This window comes from Salmo salar, chromosome ssa16 (genome assembly GCF_905237065.1).
Source record: "Salmo salar chromosome ssa16, Ssal_v3.1, whole genome shotgun sequence".
NCBI classification, from domain to species: domain Eukaryota; kingdom Metazoa; phylum Chordata; class Actinopteri; order Salmoniformes; family Salmonidae; genus Salmo; species Salmo salar.
The window spans coordinates 7,075,361-7,090,573 of NC_059457.1; the positions used below are offsets into that span (position 1 = coordinate 7,075,361).

At 43.1% G+C, this 15,213-nt stretch overlaps 1 protein-coding gene across 5 annotated transcripts in view; it reads right to left on the reverse strand.

Moving 5' to 3' along the window:
- Window positions 1-14,920, reverse strand: part of LOC106573106 (kinesin-like protein KIF21A) — an 80,575-nt gene extending 65,655 nt beyond the window's left edge. For 3 of the 5 annotated variants that reach the window (XM_014147810.2, XM_014147811.2, XM_014147809.2), the window contains exon 1: window positions 14,503-14,915. In XM_014147810.2, the coding sequence (XP_014003285.2) occupies window positions 14,503-14,546 (44 nt within the window). In that variant the 5' untranslated portion in view covers window positions 14,547-14,915. Of the gene's footprint in view, window positions 1-14,502 lie in introns of all 5 variants that reach the window. The other 2 variants (XM_014147813.2, XM_045696895.1) reach the window with 2 other exon arrangements.
- Between the last annotated feature and the right edge of the window lie 293 nt (window positions 14,921-15,213).

Sequence of the window (15,213 nt, forward strand, 5' to 3'; positions counted from 1 at the left end):
GACCAAGCTTTGATCCTAGACAAAGACCTGCAGCCATGTAGTTTTATTCACTATGAAGGGATACTGGGGTTCCTGAAACTGAGCTCTGTTCAATCCTAACTATAGCGTTTACCAATAACAGTTCTAAATTTACACCTTCACAGTTCAAACATTTAGTTTAAAATACTTAATTTAAGTGTTTGTGGAGGAGAGTGTCTGCTGTCTAACAGTCTGCAGTATAGGCCTCCTGTACTGTTCTTTGTGTTGCGCTGGGTGACTTTAAAGAAGGGAAGAGGTTGCCATGGATACTGGTAATGGAAGTGGCAGTTAAAGGAATAATACTATCTAAGCAGGATATCATGATGCCAATGAGCCAGTTAACCAGTCTAAGTGATGTATCCCAAATGGCACCATATTTCCTATATAGTGCACTACTTTTGACTATGGGCACTGGTCAAAAGTCCTGCACTATATGGTGCCATTTGGGACACAGTTAAATTACGCCAACCAGAGGGAGACAGGAGACAGACATCCTCTGCATCATCCTTTACATGCATTTTTAGTATGGCTCTAATAGCTATTACAGAGCTGAGCGTGTACTTGATTATGAGTACACTTGACTATGTATGTATTAGTTATGAGTGACATTTGGAAGCAACAACAACGGGACAGAATAGTAGGGCAGACCAAAGCTTATGTTTCAGTCTGGGTGAAACGATACAGTGCAACCCATGGTAACCCCTGTTCCCCAACACAGTATAATTTCTCCACAGCAAGTCTAGTTCTATGAATCCCTCTTAATCCTACGTTCACCACCTGTATGTTTACATCAACCTTTCCGTTTTAGCGACACATCCCAAAACGTAACGGCAATGCTCAAAATATAATCCCAAACACACTAGAGCGAGAGAGAGAAAATTAAGAAAATTACTTTGAAATAGCGAGATACTGTACATACAGTGTCCTCTGTAATTATTGGGACAGTGAAGCATTTTTCTTCTTTTGGCTCTATACTACAAAAGAATGGATTTGAAATCAAACAATGACCATGAGGTTAAAATGCAGACTGTCAGTATCATCCATATTAGGAGTAATGTTTAGAAATTACAGCACTTTTTAGACATAGTTCCCCCAATTTTAGAGGACCGAAAGTATTGGGACAAATTAATTTATGTGTAATAAAGTAGTAAAAAGTTAAGTATTTGGTCACATATTCATTTTCTCCAGAATTAAGACCCTGAGAGGACGTTGTTAACCTTGTTGCCGACATTGTTTACCTTGTTGCCATAGAAGTATGGGTTGCCAAGGAAAACCGCTCAGGGATTTCACCATGAGGCCAATGGTGACTTTAAATTAGTTACAGAGTTTAATGGCTGTGATAGGAGAAAACGGAGGATGGATCAACAACATTGTAGTTACTCCACAATACTAAGTCGAAAGAGCACAGCAAAAGGAGCATGGCAATCAACATTGGTTGCATGTCACGAGCCGTGGAAGCCGAAGACAGCAGCCTGCCGCAAAGTAGCCTACACTCCCAACGAGAGGCCCGGAGCGGATACAAACAACGAATAGTTTCGCCGCCCTGGAGCCTGATCTTCCTGCACCTTCGTCGCTGGGGGTACCTGTGTCTGGAGCCTGATCTTCCTGCACCTTTGTCGCTGGGGGTATCTGTGTCTGGAGCCTGATCTTCCTGCACCTTCGTCGCTGGGGGTACCTGTGTCTGGAGCCTGATCTTCCTGCACCTTTGTCGCTGGGGGTATCTGTGTCTGGAGCCTGATCTTCCTGCACCTTCGTCGCTGGGGGTACCTGTGTCTGGAGCCTGATCTTCCTGCACCTTTGTCGCTGGGGGTATCTGTGTCTGGAGCCTGATCTTCCTGCACCTTCGTCGCTGGGGGTACCTGTGTCTGGAGCTTGATCTTCCTGCACCTTCGTCGCTGGGGGTACCTGTGTCTGGAGCCTGATCTTCCTGCATCTTCGTCGCTGGGGGTACCTGTGTCTGGAGCCTGATCTTCCTGCACCTTTGTCGCTGGGGGTACCTGTGTCTGGAGCCTGATCTTCCTGCACCTTCGTCGCTGGGGGTACCTGTGTCTGGAGCCTGATCTTCCTGCACCTTCGTCGCTGTGGGTACCTGTGTCTGTGGCCGTTGTGCCTACTCCTACTCCTTCCCCTACGATTTCGAAGACGATGTCGGCAACCTTCCGTCCCTGCTCTGGATCGAGCAGGGCTTCACCATCTGTCGGAGGTCTGCACCATCCTGTGAAGCGTGGGAGTGTGCCGATTTCCTCATCCTTTTCGCCAGCTGTGATTTTGGGCAGCTCCACGGTAAGTGTGACTGTTCCTGGTGCAAAAACAATGTCCTACCCCGGAGCTAGAGTAAATTACATTACCAAGCTGCTCCCGAATGTATTACGCCAGGACATGGACATCGATTCTATCGTAGTCCATGTTGGTTTTAATGATATTATGAAGGGCAGCTCTGAAGAGTTGAAACTGGATTTCAAAGAGCTGATTGACTGTCTGCTAGACACTAATAAAAGATCCATCATATCTGGCCCTCTGCCCTCTCTGAATCGCGGCATTGAACGCTTTAGCGGGATACTCTCTCTTCACAACTGGCTACGTGGTTATTGCAGCTCAATGGGTATAGCTTTTGTTGACAATTTCGATACCTTTTGGAAACAAAACATGTTTTATAAGGAGGATGAAATCCACCCAAATCATTTGGATTGCTGGATCCTTTCACAGCACTATAAGGCTGTGTTGAGACAATGACTTATCAATGACCCAAGCCCAGCTCAGTTAATCCATATAATTGTGTTGCTGATGTCACACCCTGATCTGTTTCACGTCTTTGTGATTATCTCCACCCCTCTCCAGGTGTCGCCCATCTTCCCCATTATCCCCTGTGTATTTATACCTGTGTTCTCTGTTGCCAGTTCGTTTTGTTTCGTCAAGCCTACCAGCGTTTTTCCCTCTGTTCCTGTCTCGCGATTGTTGTTTTCCCGGATTTGACCTTTTCTGCTTGCCCTGACCCTGAGCCTGCCTGCCGTCCTGTACCTTTGCCCCACCTATCCAGATTACTGACCCCTGCCTGCCCTGGACCTATCTTTTGCCTGCCCCTGTCGGAATAATAAACTGTTGTTAATTCGACGTTGCCTGCATCTGGGTCTTTCCTTAAAACGTGATAGCTGAGTCATCATAACGCTTTAGCAAATGTACATTATACCAGGGGCATTGGTAGACACAATGTAAGGAACCTAATTTATGTCCCTCTAACTGCCCTGAATGCCTCTGTTGATCTTACAGCTATTGTATGCTGCAATCATTTCTCTATGAACCAGATTTATGCTGTTAGCACTGAGGCAGCGTGCCCTAGGATCGAATCCCCGAGCTGACAAGGTAAAAATCTGTCGTTCTGCCCCTGAGCAAGGCAGTTAACCCACTGTTCCCCGGTCACTGAAGATGTCGATTATGGCAGCCTTCCGCACCTCACTGATTCAGAGGTGTTGGGTTAAATGCGGAAGACACATTTCAGTTTAATGCATTCAGTTGTACAACTGACTAGGTATCCCCCTTTCCCCTTTCCATAATAGGACGTCCACTGTGTGCAGCTTACCCGGCACTAACATACAGTGGGGAAAAAAGTATTTAGTCAGCCACCAATTGTGCAAGTTCTCCCACTTAAAAAGATGAGAGAGGCCTGTAATTTTCATCATAGGTACACGTCAACAATGACAGACAAATTGAGAAAAAAAATCCAGAAAATCACATTGTAGGATTTTTAATGAATTTATTTGCAAATTATGGTGGAAAATAAGTATTTGGTCAACAACAAAAGTTTATCTCAATACTTTGTTATATACCCTTTGTTGGCAATGACACAGGTCAAACGTTTTCTGTAAGTCTTCACAAGGTTTTCACACACTGTTGCTGGTATTTTGGCCCATTCCTCCATGCAGATCTCCTCTAGAGCAGTGATGTTTTGGGGCTGTCGCTGGGCAACACGGACTTTCAACTCCCTCCAAAGATTTCCTATGGGGTTGAGATCTGGAGACTGGCTAGGCCACTCCAGGACCTTGAAATGCTTCTTACGAAGCCACTCCTTCATTGCCCGGGCGGTGTGTTTGGGATCATTGTCATGCTGAAAGACCCAGCCACATTTCATCTTCAATGCCCTTGCTGATGGAAGGGGGTTTTCACTCAAAATCTCACAATACATGGCCCCATTCATTCTTTCCTTTACACGGATCAGTCGTCCTGGTCCTTTTGCAGAAAAACAGCTCCAAAGCATGATGTTTCCACCCCCATGCTTCACAGTAGGTATGGTGTTCTTTGGATGCAACTCAGCATTCTTTGTCCTCCAAACACGACGAGTTGAGATTTTACCGAAAAGTTATATTTTGGTTTCATCTGACCATATGACATTCTCCCAATCCTCTTCTGGATCATCCAAATGCTCTCTAGCAAACTTCAGACGGGCCTGGACATGTACTGGCTTAAGCAGGGGGACACGTCTGGCACTGCAGGATTTGAGTACCTGGTGGCATAGTGTGTTACTGATGGTAGGCTTTGTTACTTTGGTCCCAGCTCTCTGCAGGTCATTCACTAGGTCCCCCCGTGTGGTTCTGGGATTTTTGCTCACCGTTCTTGTGATCATTTTGACCCCACGGGTGAGATCTTGCGTGGAGCCCCAGATCGAGGGAGATTATCAGTGGTCTTGTATGTCTTCCATTTCCTAATAATTGCTCCCACAGTTGATTTCTTCAAACCAAGCTGCTTACCTATTGCAGATTCAGTCTTCCCAGCCTGGTGCAGGTCTACAATTTTGTTTCTGGTGTCCTTTGACAGCTCTTTGGTCTTGGCCATAGTAGAGTTTGGAGTGTGACTGTTTGAGGTTGTGGACAGGTGTCTTTTATACTGATAACAAGTTCAAACAGGTGCCATTAATACAGGTAACAAGTGGAGGACAGAGGAGCCTCTTAAAGAAGAAGTTACAGGTCTGTGAGAGCCAGAAATCTTGCTTGTTTGTAGGTGACCAAATACTTATTTTCCACCATAATTTGCAAATAAATTCATTAAAAATCCTACAATGTGATTTTCTGGATTTTTTTTCTAATTTTGTCTGTCATAGTTGACGTGTACCTATGACGAAAATTACAGGCCTCTCTCATCTTTTTAAGTGGGAGAACTTGCACAATTGGTGGCTGACTAAATACTTTTTCCCCCCACTGTAAATAACATAAGAATATCGACTTCTGATAAGCTTCCTAGTAAAGCAATGAAAACAAGCAAGCATTGCAGAAAAGTGGTTCAAAATAGCCTGTTAACTGCTAGTAACAGATAACATTTGTAATGTGACTATCTCTGAAACTCAATTAGGCAATGCCTCTGATGATACAGTGGTAGCAATACAAGGTTATAACATTTACAGAAAATACAGAAATGCCAGTGGTGGAGGTGTTTATATTCAGAACAACATTCCTGTAAAGATTAGAGAGGATCTCATGTTAAATACTGTTGAAGTAATATGGCTACAGGTTCATCTGCCTCACCTAAAGCCCATTCTTGTGGGAAGCTGCTATAGACCACCAAGTGCTAACAGTCAGTATCTGGATAACATGTGTGAAATGCGTGTAATGTATGGGATATCAACAGAGGTATATTTTCTGTGTGATTTAAATTTTAACTGGCTTTCATCAAGCTGCCCACTCAAGAAAAAGATTCAAACTGTAACCAGTGCCTGCAACCTGGTTCAGATTATCAGTCAACCTACCAGGGTAGTTACAAACACAGCAATGAAATCATCAACGTGTATTGATCACATATTTACTAATGCTGCAGAAATGTGCTTGAAAGCAGTATCCAGATTCATCGGATGTATTGATCACAATATCGTAGCCCTATCTAGCAAAACCAAAGTTCCAAAGTCTGGGCCTAATATAGTGTATAAAATGTTAAACAATAAGTTTTGTAGTGATTCCTATGTTGTTGATGTAAAGAATATTTGCTGGTCCGTGGTGTGTAATGAGGAGCAAACAGACGCTGCACTTGACACATTTATGAAATTGCTTATCCTAGTTACTAATAAGTATGCACCCATTAAGAACATGACTGTAAAAACTGTTAAATCCTCGCGGATTGATGAGGAATTAAAAAATGGTATGGTTGTGAGGGATGAGGCAAAAGGAATGGCAAATAAGTCTGGCTGCACAAGCAATTGGCAAACATACTACAAATTGAGAAATCATGAGACTAAACTGAATTTAAAAAAGGAACTACACTACGAAACAAAGATAAATGACATAAATAATGATAGTAAAAAGCTTTGGAGCACCTAAAATGAAATTTTTGGAAAAAAGGCAAACTCAGCTCCATCATTCACTGAATCAGGTGGCTCATTCATCACAAAACCGACTGATATTGCCAACTACTTTAATGATTTTTTCATTGAAAAGATTAGCAAAATTAGGCATGACATGCCAGAAACAAACACTGATAATACATATCTGACCAATTTTTTTGCAAATATATAAATATAATGCAAATATTATTTGTACTACATACTTAGAGCTACTTATGGTCACTGTAGTTCAGAGAGAGGGGGGAGGGATGGGGAAAGAGAGAGAGACAATGACAGAGAAGAGAACGAGAGAGAGGGGGTGAGCAAGAGAGAAAGAAAGAGAGAAAATGAGAAATGTTTGCATGGGTGTGGTGTACACATGCCAACCAATGTACTGTATAATTACCCAAAATGTGTTTTGCTTGCATTCTAAGCACAATTCAACATCAGTAGGAGGGTTTCCATTCTGTGCCATTAACATGTCCGCAATCGCAAAGTTTTCCTATTGGGTGGATGCGTCTGGGACTGGCAGAACGCGCTGACACCTCAGAGGTCATGATACAGATAACTGAGTTCTTCCAGAAATGCAGTGGTGGGAGACAGTCTATTTTGGGGAAAGTTCAGTTTAAGTGTAGGCTATGTGCTGGTTCGGAAAGAAATAGCCTTCAGTCCAGAAAGTGGTTCCTCATATACTAACGCTTCAGTGTTTCACTTCAGTTACAGGACATTTGAACTTAAGGAAAGGACTATAATTAGGCCTACATTACATATCAAAATTATAGGACTGGACTATATCATGTGCATCACAAACCAGCATACGCATACTGCTAATGCAACACCAGAAACAATACAACTTAGTGGTCGTATTCAAAGATACCAGGACTGAGTTATTGTGGGTAAGGGGAGTGACACAATATACCCACACACCCACATCCGTCCAGATACATTACATGACCAAAAGTATGTGCTCGTCGAACATCTCATTCCAAAATCATGGACATTAATATGTCATTTGTCCTCCCTTTGCTGCTATAACACCCTCCACTCTTCTGGGAAGGCTTTTCACTAGATGTTGGAACATTGCTGCGGGGACTTGCTTCCATTCAAACACAACAGCATTAGTGAGGTCGGGCACTGATGTTGGGCGATGATGCCTGGCTCGCAGTCGGCATTCCAATTCATCCCAAAGGCGTTCGATTGGGTTGAGGGCAGGGCTCTGTGCAAGCCAGTCAAGTTCTTAACGAACCATTTCTATATGGACCTCGCTTTGTGCATGTGGGCATTGTCAGGCTGAAACAGGAAAGGGCCACAATTAGGATTAGGCACATTAGTGGAATTTGCGGTTTGCCTTCAAAATAAAAGTATGTCATTGATAGTGATGCAAATTAATAGAGATAGTAGAATTATGCTATACTTTTATTTTGAAGGCTAAGCGCAAAGTCCACTATTGTGGCTAATCCTTATTGTGGCTAGCTTCACATAGATGGGTCCAACCACCATTAATCAAATAAGAACTGTCTTATAAATTAGGGTTATTTTAGATGATCACACCTAGCTATATAGTTAGCTATCTATAGCTACTGAAACAGATGTTTTGCTATGTTTTTGTGGAAGAACATTGTTTGCATCCATGAGCCAGCTTGATTTTTTTTTTATGACCAGCACTGTAGGTGCGCAAGACAATTTTACCAGCATCATAGCATACGTATCGATGAATCGTTGTGACATGAAATACGAGTGAGTGTGTAAAAACTACGTAAAAAATGTATGAACGCATTCAATTATTATGTGACGTGCAGTCATATTCCGGTCCTGATTGGTCAACAAGCTTATTTGACACATCAAATAGTGTTATTTGACATGTCAAAGACCCAAACGGCGTTCCATAGAAATCCTGGTTGAGAATAAAACGACTGAACTAATGAACAACAAAAAGCACAGCAAGTGAGTGAAATAAATAGGTTTTGATTATGTTTTACTGGTAATGGGGACATATGTAAATGCCAACAAAATAACTTTTTGGTCAATGTGGTGTGTAACCTTTATTTAACTAGGCAAGTCAGTTAAGAACAAATTCTTATTTACAATGACGGCCCGGACGACGCTGGGCCAATTGTGCTTTCCCTATGGGACTCCCAATCACGGCCGGATGTGACACAGCCTGGATTTGAACAAGGAGTGACGCCTCTTGCACTGAGATGCAGTGCCTTACACCGCTGCGTCCATGTGTGTGTGTTAAATAGTTAACTGTACTAGAATGCTTAAAAGGCCACGAAAATGGTAAACATCGGTTATCAGTATTGATGTGAATGTTATCATAGGTCATGCTTATTTGGTGTGTGTGTGAACAGGCCTATAGAGAAATAATTGCATGATAATAAGGATCAACTGGCTTCCCTGTGGCTCAGTTGGTAGAGCATGGTGTTTGCAACGCCAGCATGGTGTGTGCAACGCCAGGGTTGTGGGTTCAATTCCCACGGGGGCCAGTACAACAAACAAAAAAATGCATGAAATGAAATGTATGCATTAACTACTGTAAGTCGCTCTGGATAAAAGTGTCTGCTAAATGACTAAAATGTAAACTGAAAGCCAGTTATTCTGGTAGTCAACACCTGTCTTACAAATGAATAGAACACACACACACACTCTGAATTATCTGGAAGGTTCAACAAGTGCCTTTCCATCTCAACTCCTCCCCTCATTCCAACTTCAAACTGTGTCCTGGCTCCCTATTTATGTATACACACACACACACACACACAAAACCATGCACACACACTCTGTATAATCACAAACACACTCCATAAGTAAAAGTTGGCTTATACTGTGTATAGGCTTAGCCACGCGAGTTGGAAGGCACATGTGTCGGTTGACCCCAATTCAAGGGGAGTATGTTAGCAGCATGTAAGCAGTCTTGAGGAAGGCAGCTACAGGGTTAGACTATAGTGGTGAACTGGAGGCAATAAGAGCACTGTACACCTATTTAGGCCCCCTGGCCTATGGGATTCCCCCAGTAGGTCTTTTTACTAATGAGAAGATAACATTGAACTATTAGTTAGGGACCCTCTGGCCAGCACCAAGGGAGGGCAAAGTCTTGTTAAATAGGATAATTATGTGTCTTAGGTGAATTAATGTTGAGCATTTAGTGCCACAGCCCTCCCAGCAGAAATGCATACCAATGTCGGCATGGGTTTAAATCCGTCCCACTGCCATTTTGGTGGGACTCTTCCTATCTTTCCATTGTATCCCTCTATTAGTATTTCTTTAATTTAAAAAAATCTGAAAATACAGAAAAAGAATGCCAATAATAGGGGACTCATATGTACACATGTACCTACACACACACAATGGAGCCTGGGTCATACGTACACATGCGCCTACACACAATGGAGCCTGGGTCATTTGTACACATGCACCTACACACACACACAATGGAGTCTGGGTCATATGTACACATGCACCTACAGTGCCTTGCGAAAGTATTCACCCCCCTTGGCATTTTTCCTATTTTGTTGCCTTACAACCTGGAATTAAAATAGATTTTTGGGGGGTTTGTATCATTTGATTTACACAACATGCCTACCACTTTGAAGATGCAAAATGTTTTTTGTTGTGAAACAAACAAGAAATTAGACCAAAAAAAATGAAAACTTGAGCGTGTATAATTATTCACCCCCCAAAGTTAATACTTTGTAGAGCCACCTTTTGCAGCAATTACAGCTGCAAGTCTTTTGGGATATGTCTCTATAAGCCTGGCACATCTAGAAACTGGGATTTCTGCCCATTCTTCAAGGCAAAACTGCTCCAGCTCCTTCAAGTTGGATGAGTTCCTGCTGGTGTACAGCAATCTTTAAGTCACACGCAGTTGGATTGAGGTCTGGGCTTTGACTAGGCCATTCCAAGACATTTAAAATGTTTCCCCTTAAACCACTCGAGTGTTGCTTTGGCAGTATGCTTAGGGTCATTGTCCTGCTGGAAGCTGAACCTCCGTCCCAGTCTTAAATCTCTGGAAGACTGAAACAGGTCTCCCTCAAGAATTTCCCTGTATTTAGCTCCATCCATCATTCCTTCAATTCTGAACAGTTTCCCAGTCCCTGCCGATGAAAAACATCCCCACAGCATGATGCTGCACCACCATGGTGTTCTCGGGGTGATGAGTGGTGTTGAGTTTGTGCCCTACATAGCGTTTTCCTCAATTTTAGTCTCATTTGACCAGAGTACCTTCATCCATATGTTTGGGGAGTCTCCCACATGCCTTTTGGCGAACACCAAACGTGTTTGCTTATTTTTTTCTTTAAGCAATGGCCACTCTTCCGTAAAGCCCAGCTCTGATGAGTGTACGGCTTAAAGAGGTCCTATGGACAGATACTCCAATCTCCGCTGTGGAGCTTTGCAGCTCCTTCAGGGTTATCTTTGGTCTCTTTGTTGCCTCTCTGATTAATGCCCTCCTTGCCTGGTCCGTGAGTTTTGGTGGGCGGCCCTCTCTTGGCAGGTTTGTTGTGGTGGCATATTCTTTCCATTTTTTAATAACGGATTTAATGAGGCTTCGTGGGATGTTCAAAGTTTTTGATATTTTTTTAAAACCCAACCCTGATCTGTACTTCTCCACAACTTTGTCCCTGACCTGTTTGGAGAGCTCCTTGGTCTTCATGGTGCCGCTTGCTTGGTGGTGCCCCTTGCTTAGTGGTGTTGCAGACTCTGGGACCTTTCAGAACAGGTGAGTATATATATATATATATATATATATATATATATATATATATATATATATATATATATATATACCACTGCTGAAAAAAATAAAGGGAACACTTAAACAACACAATGTCACTCCAAGTCAATCACACTTCTGTGAAATCAAACTGTCCACTTAGGAAGCAACACTAATTGACAATACATTTCACATGCTGTTGTGCAAATGGAATAGACAACAGGTGGAAATTATAGGCAATTAGCAAGACACCCCCAATAAAGGAGTGGTTCTGCAGGTGGGGACCACAGACCACTTCTCAGTTCCTATGCTTCCTGGCTGATGTTTTGGTCACTTTTGAATGCTGGCGGTGCTTTCACTCTAGTGGTAGCATGAGACGGAGTCTACAACCCACACAAGTGGCTCAGGTAGTGCAGCTCATCCAGGATGCCACATCAATGCGAGCTGTGGCAAGAAGGTTTGCTGTGTCTGTCAGCGTAGTGTCCAGAGCATGGAGGCGCTACCAGGAGACAGGCCAGTACATCAGGAGACGTGGAGGAGGCCGTAGGAGGGCAACAACCCAGCAGCAGGACCGCTACCTCCGCCTTTGTGCAAGGAGGAGCAGGAGAAGCACTGCCAGAGCCCTGCAAAATGACCTCCAGCAGGCCACAAATGTGCATGTGTCCGCTCAAACGGTCAGAAACAGACTCCATGAGGGTGGTATGAGGGCAAGACGTCCACAGGTGGGGGTTGTGCTTACAGCCCAACACCGTGCAGGACGTCTGGCATTTGCCAGAGAACACCAAGATTGGCAAATTCGCCACTGGCGCCCTGTGCTCTTCACAGATGAAAGCAGGTTCACACTGAGCACGTGACAGATGTGACAGAGTCTGGAGACGCCGTGGAAAACGTTCTGCTGCCTGCAACATCCTCCAGCATGACCGGTTTGGCGGTGGGTCAGTCATGGTGTGGGGTGGCATTTCTTTGGGGGGCTGCACAGCCCTCCATGTGCTCGCCAGAGGTAGCCTGACTGCCATTAGGTACCGAGATGAGATCCTCAGACCCATTGTGAGACCATATGCTGGTGCGGTTGGCCCTGGGTTCCTCCTAATGCAAGACAACGCTAGACCTCATGTGACTGGAGTGTGTCAGCAGTTCCTGCAAGAGGAAGGCATTGATGCTATGGACTGGCCCGCCCGTTCCCCAGACCTGAATCCAATTGAGCACATCTGGGACATCATGTCTCGCTCCATCCACCAACGCCACGTTGCACCACAGACTGTCCAGGAGTTGGCGGATGCTTTAGTCCAGGTCTGGGAGGAGATCCCTCAGGAGACCATCCGCCACCTCATCAGGAGCATGCCAAGGCGTTGTAGGGAGGTCATACAGGCACGTGGAGGCCCCACACACTACTGAGCCTCATTTTGACTTGTTTTAAGGACATTACATCAAAGTTGGATCAGCCTGTAGTGTGGTTTTCCACTTTAATTTTGAGTGTGACTCCAAATCCAGACCTCCATGGGTTGATAAATTGGATTTCCATTGATTATTTTTGTGTGATTTTGTTGTCAGCACATTCAACTATGTAAAGAAAAAAGTATTTAATAAGATTATTTCTTTCATTCAGATCTAAGATGTGTTGTTTAAGTGTTCCCTTTATTTTTTTGAGCAGTGTATATATATATATATATATATATGTAAAGAAAAAAGTATTTAATAAGATTATTTCTTTCATTCAGATCTAAGATGTGTTGTTTAAGTGTTCCCTTTATTTTTTTGAGCAGTATATATATATATATATGTAAAGAAAAAAGTATTTAATAAGATTATTTCTTTCATTCAGATCTAAGATGTGTTGTTTAAGTGTTCCCTTTATTTTTTTGAGCAGTATATATATATATATATATATATATATATATATATATATATATATATATATATATATATATATATATATATAAAAAAAAAAAAACTGAGATCATGTGACAGATCATGTGACACTTAGATTGCAGACAGGTGAACTTTATTTAACTAATTATGTGACTTCTGAAGGTAATTGGTTGCACCAGATCTTATTTAGGGGCTTCATAGCAAAGGGGTGAATCATTTTTTTGAAACAAGTAAATACTTGTGAATACTTTTGCAAGGCACTGTACACACACACACGATGGCGCCTGGGTCATATGTACACATGCACCTACACACACGATGGAGCCTGGGTCAAAAGACTCAGTGATTTCTGATGGCTGGTTACTATGGAGACCATGGTTGTAAAGTACCATAGAGCAGTCAGCTGGATGTGTCAGCCATTATTAACATATTTAAACGAGAGGGCTAACTTTACAATATTCACACTTAAATACAGTGTGTGTGTGTGTGTGTGTGTGTGTGTGTGTGTGTGAGAGAGAGAGAGAGAGAGAGAGATAAAGAGAGAGACAGACGGAGGCAGACAAACACAAAGAGAAAGAAAGGCTGGTACTATATTTGTGCCAAATGACCCATTGTGCCACTAGATATTTCTGTCAGTGTGCCACCTCAGCATGTGTCCTCCTAGTAGGGAGCGGCCCTTATTCAGCAACAACACAGATTTGTGATGACTCATTCATTCAACTGTCTTTATGTGAAAAAGACAAGCCTGTCTAGGGGACTAACAAAGGATTTTAGGATCCAATGATTTACACATTTTATAGCTTTAAGTATGAACAACATAATGCATTCTTTACTGCACTCTTTCTGTAGGCGTATGAGCTCAACAAGGCCATTGCAATGTTTTCTTCACTGTAAACAAAGAATCAATTTCACAGAGACAGTCAGAGCTCTCTAGCCTAGTAAACGGTTGGCTGTCTTTTCCTTGAAGACCGTCACTAAAAGCTCCTTTCATTGATCAACTATCGCTCAACTGTCTTCTTTTTGAAAGGATGCCCGAGATTTCGGCACCGGGCCAAAGAGTTATACATGCCAGATCTGTCTTTCCAACAGTTCAGCCGTTACAAAACAAGGATTGTATCATCCATTACTTGACCGGTGTGTGAGGAATTTGGGCGATGGCACTTGCCATTTTGGCCACCCTGCAGTTTCTTTTTGGGGGCGTGTGATGATGCTGCGTCATGCATGGATACAGTGTAGGGCCTAACACATTTCTTTAGTAATTCTGCGACACGGGACACAGTAGCCTTGAGATTGTGGTTTATGTAAACTAACAACTGCAAATTCCTAAATTCATATTGTCCTATGCACAATAGATGCAGTGGTTTGAATTAGCCTATAGTCTGCGTCCTCAAAGACCATCACATCATATGGCAACAAATTTGACATCAAAATATAGACCTGTTGGTTACAAATGTATCACAATCGTTCTATGAAATCATAAAGCCCCTAGACTGGGCTCTGTGGCAAAAAAATTATGCAAGGCCTGAGACGAATCTATGCAATTGTGTCGACAGTTGCATCTATGCAAATGCAAAGCAATTAAATGTAGGGCTTGAAGACATACCTCAAAGCCACCCGGACTGAGCTTTCGTCCTGTCCCATCGACATGATTCCACAGTTGAGTGGTTATCGATTGATAGAAGAACAAAAACGAGTGTAGGTTATCTATCCGTTTATTTTCATCCGTCAAAACTGGATGGAGATGAGTGCGCAGCTCCGGAGAGCCAGTTGTCTGAGCGAGCAACAGAGCAACTCACCTCGACTTCACTTCAGCCATATTTCAGATTATTATAAGCATAATAGAGATGTTCAATAAAATACTGCGCCTGTTTGGTGCCCCCTTGCATTTCCAGCTAGAATGCATTCTTTGGCGGCATTCTGTTGGAGCGGCAAAGCTGTTGCGTTTAGTCCAGTCGCTTTTGCGACTCGTCTGCGTTCAGGCTCTTTGGATGGGAGAGGGACACACGCCTCCCGCGCACACCGATTCTGCTCGAGTCGCAATGCGTCACCAAACCACGCCTTCTTCGACGGCCTCTGTCTGTGAAGGTTGACCGTTGACGTCACAATGCGCACGAAGCAGCCAGATGACACAAAATTGACATCGAAATAGAATTTGACGTTTGAAGAAACGTGGATAAACGTCAGAATCGGTAAAAGTCAAATTGGTGAAACCGTGAGATCTAGTTGGATGGAGATCAATTCCAATTTCGACATTTTGAAGAAATGTAGTGAGTGACTTCATGCCAGGTCTAATCATGGAATATCATCCTCACAA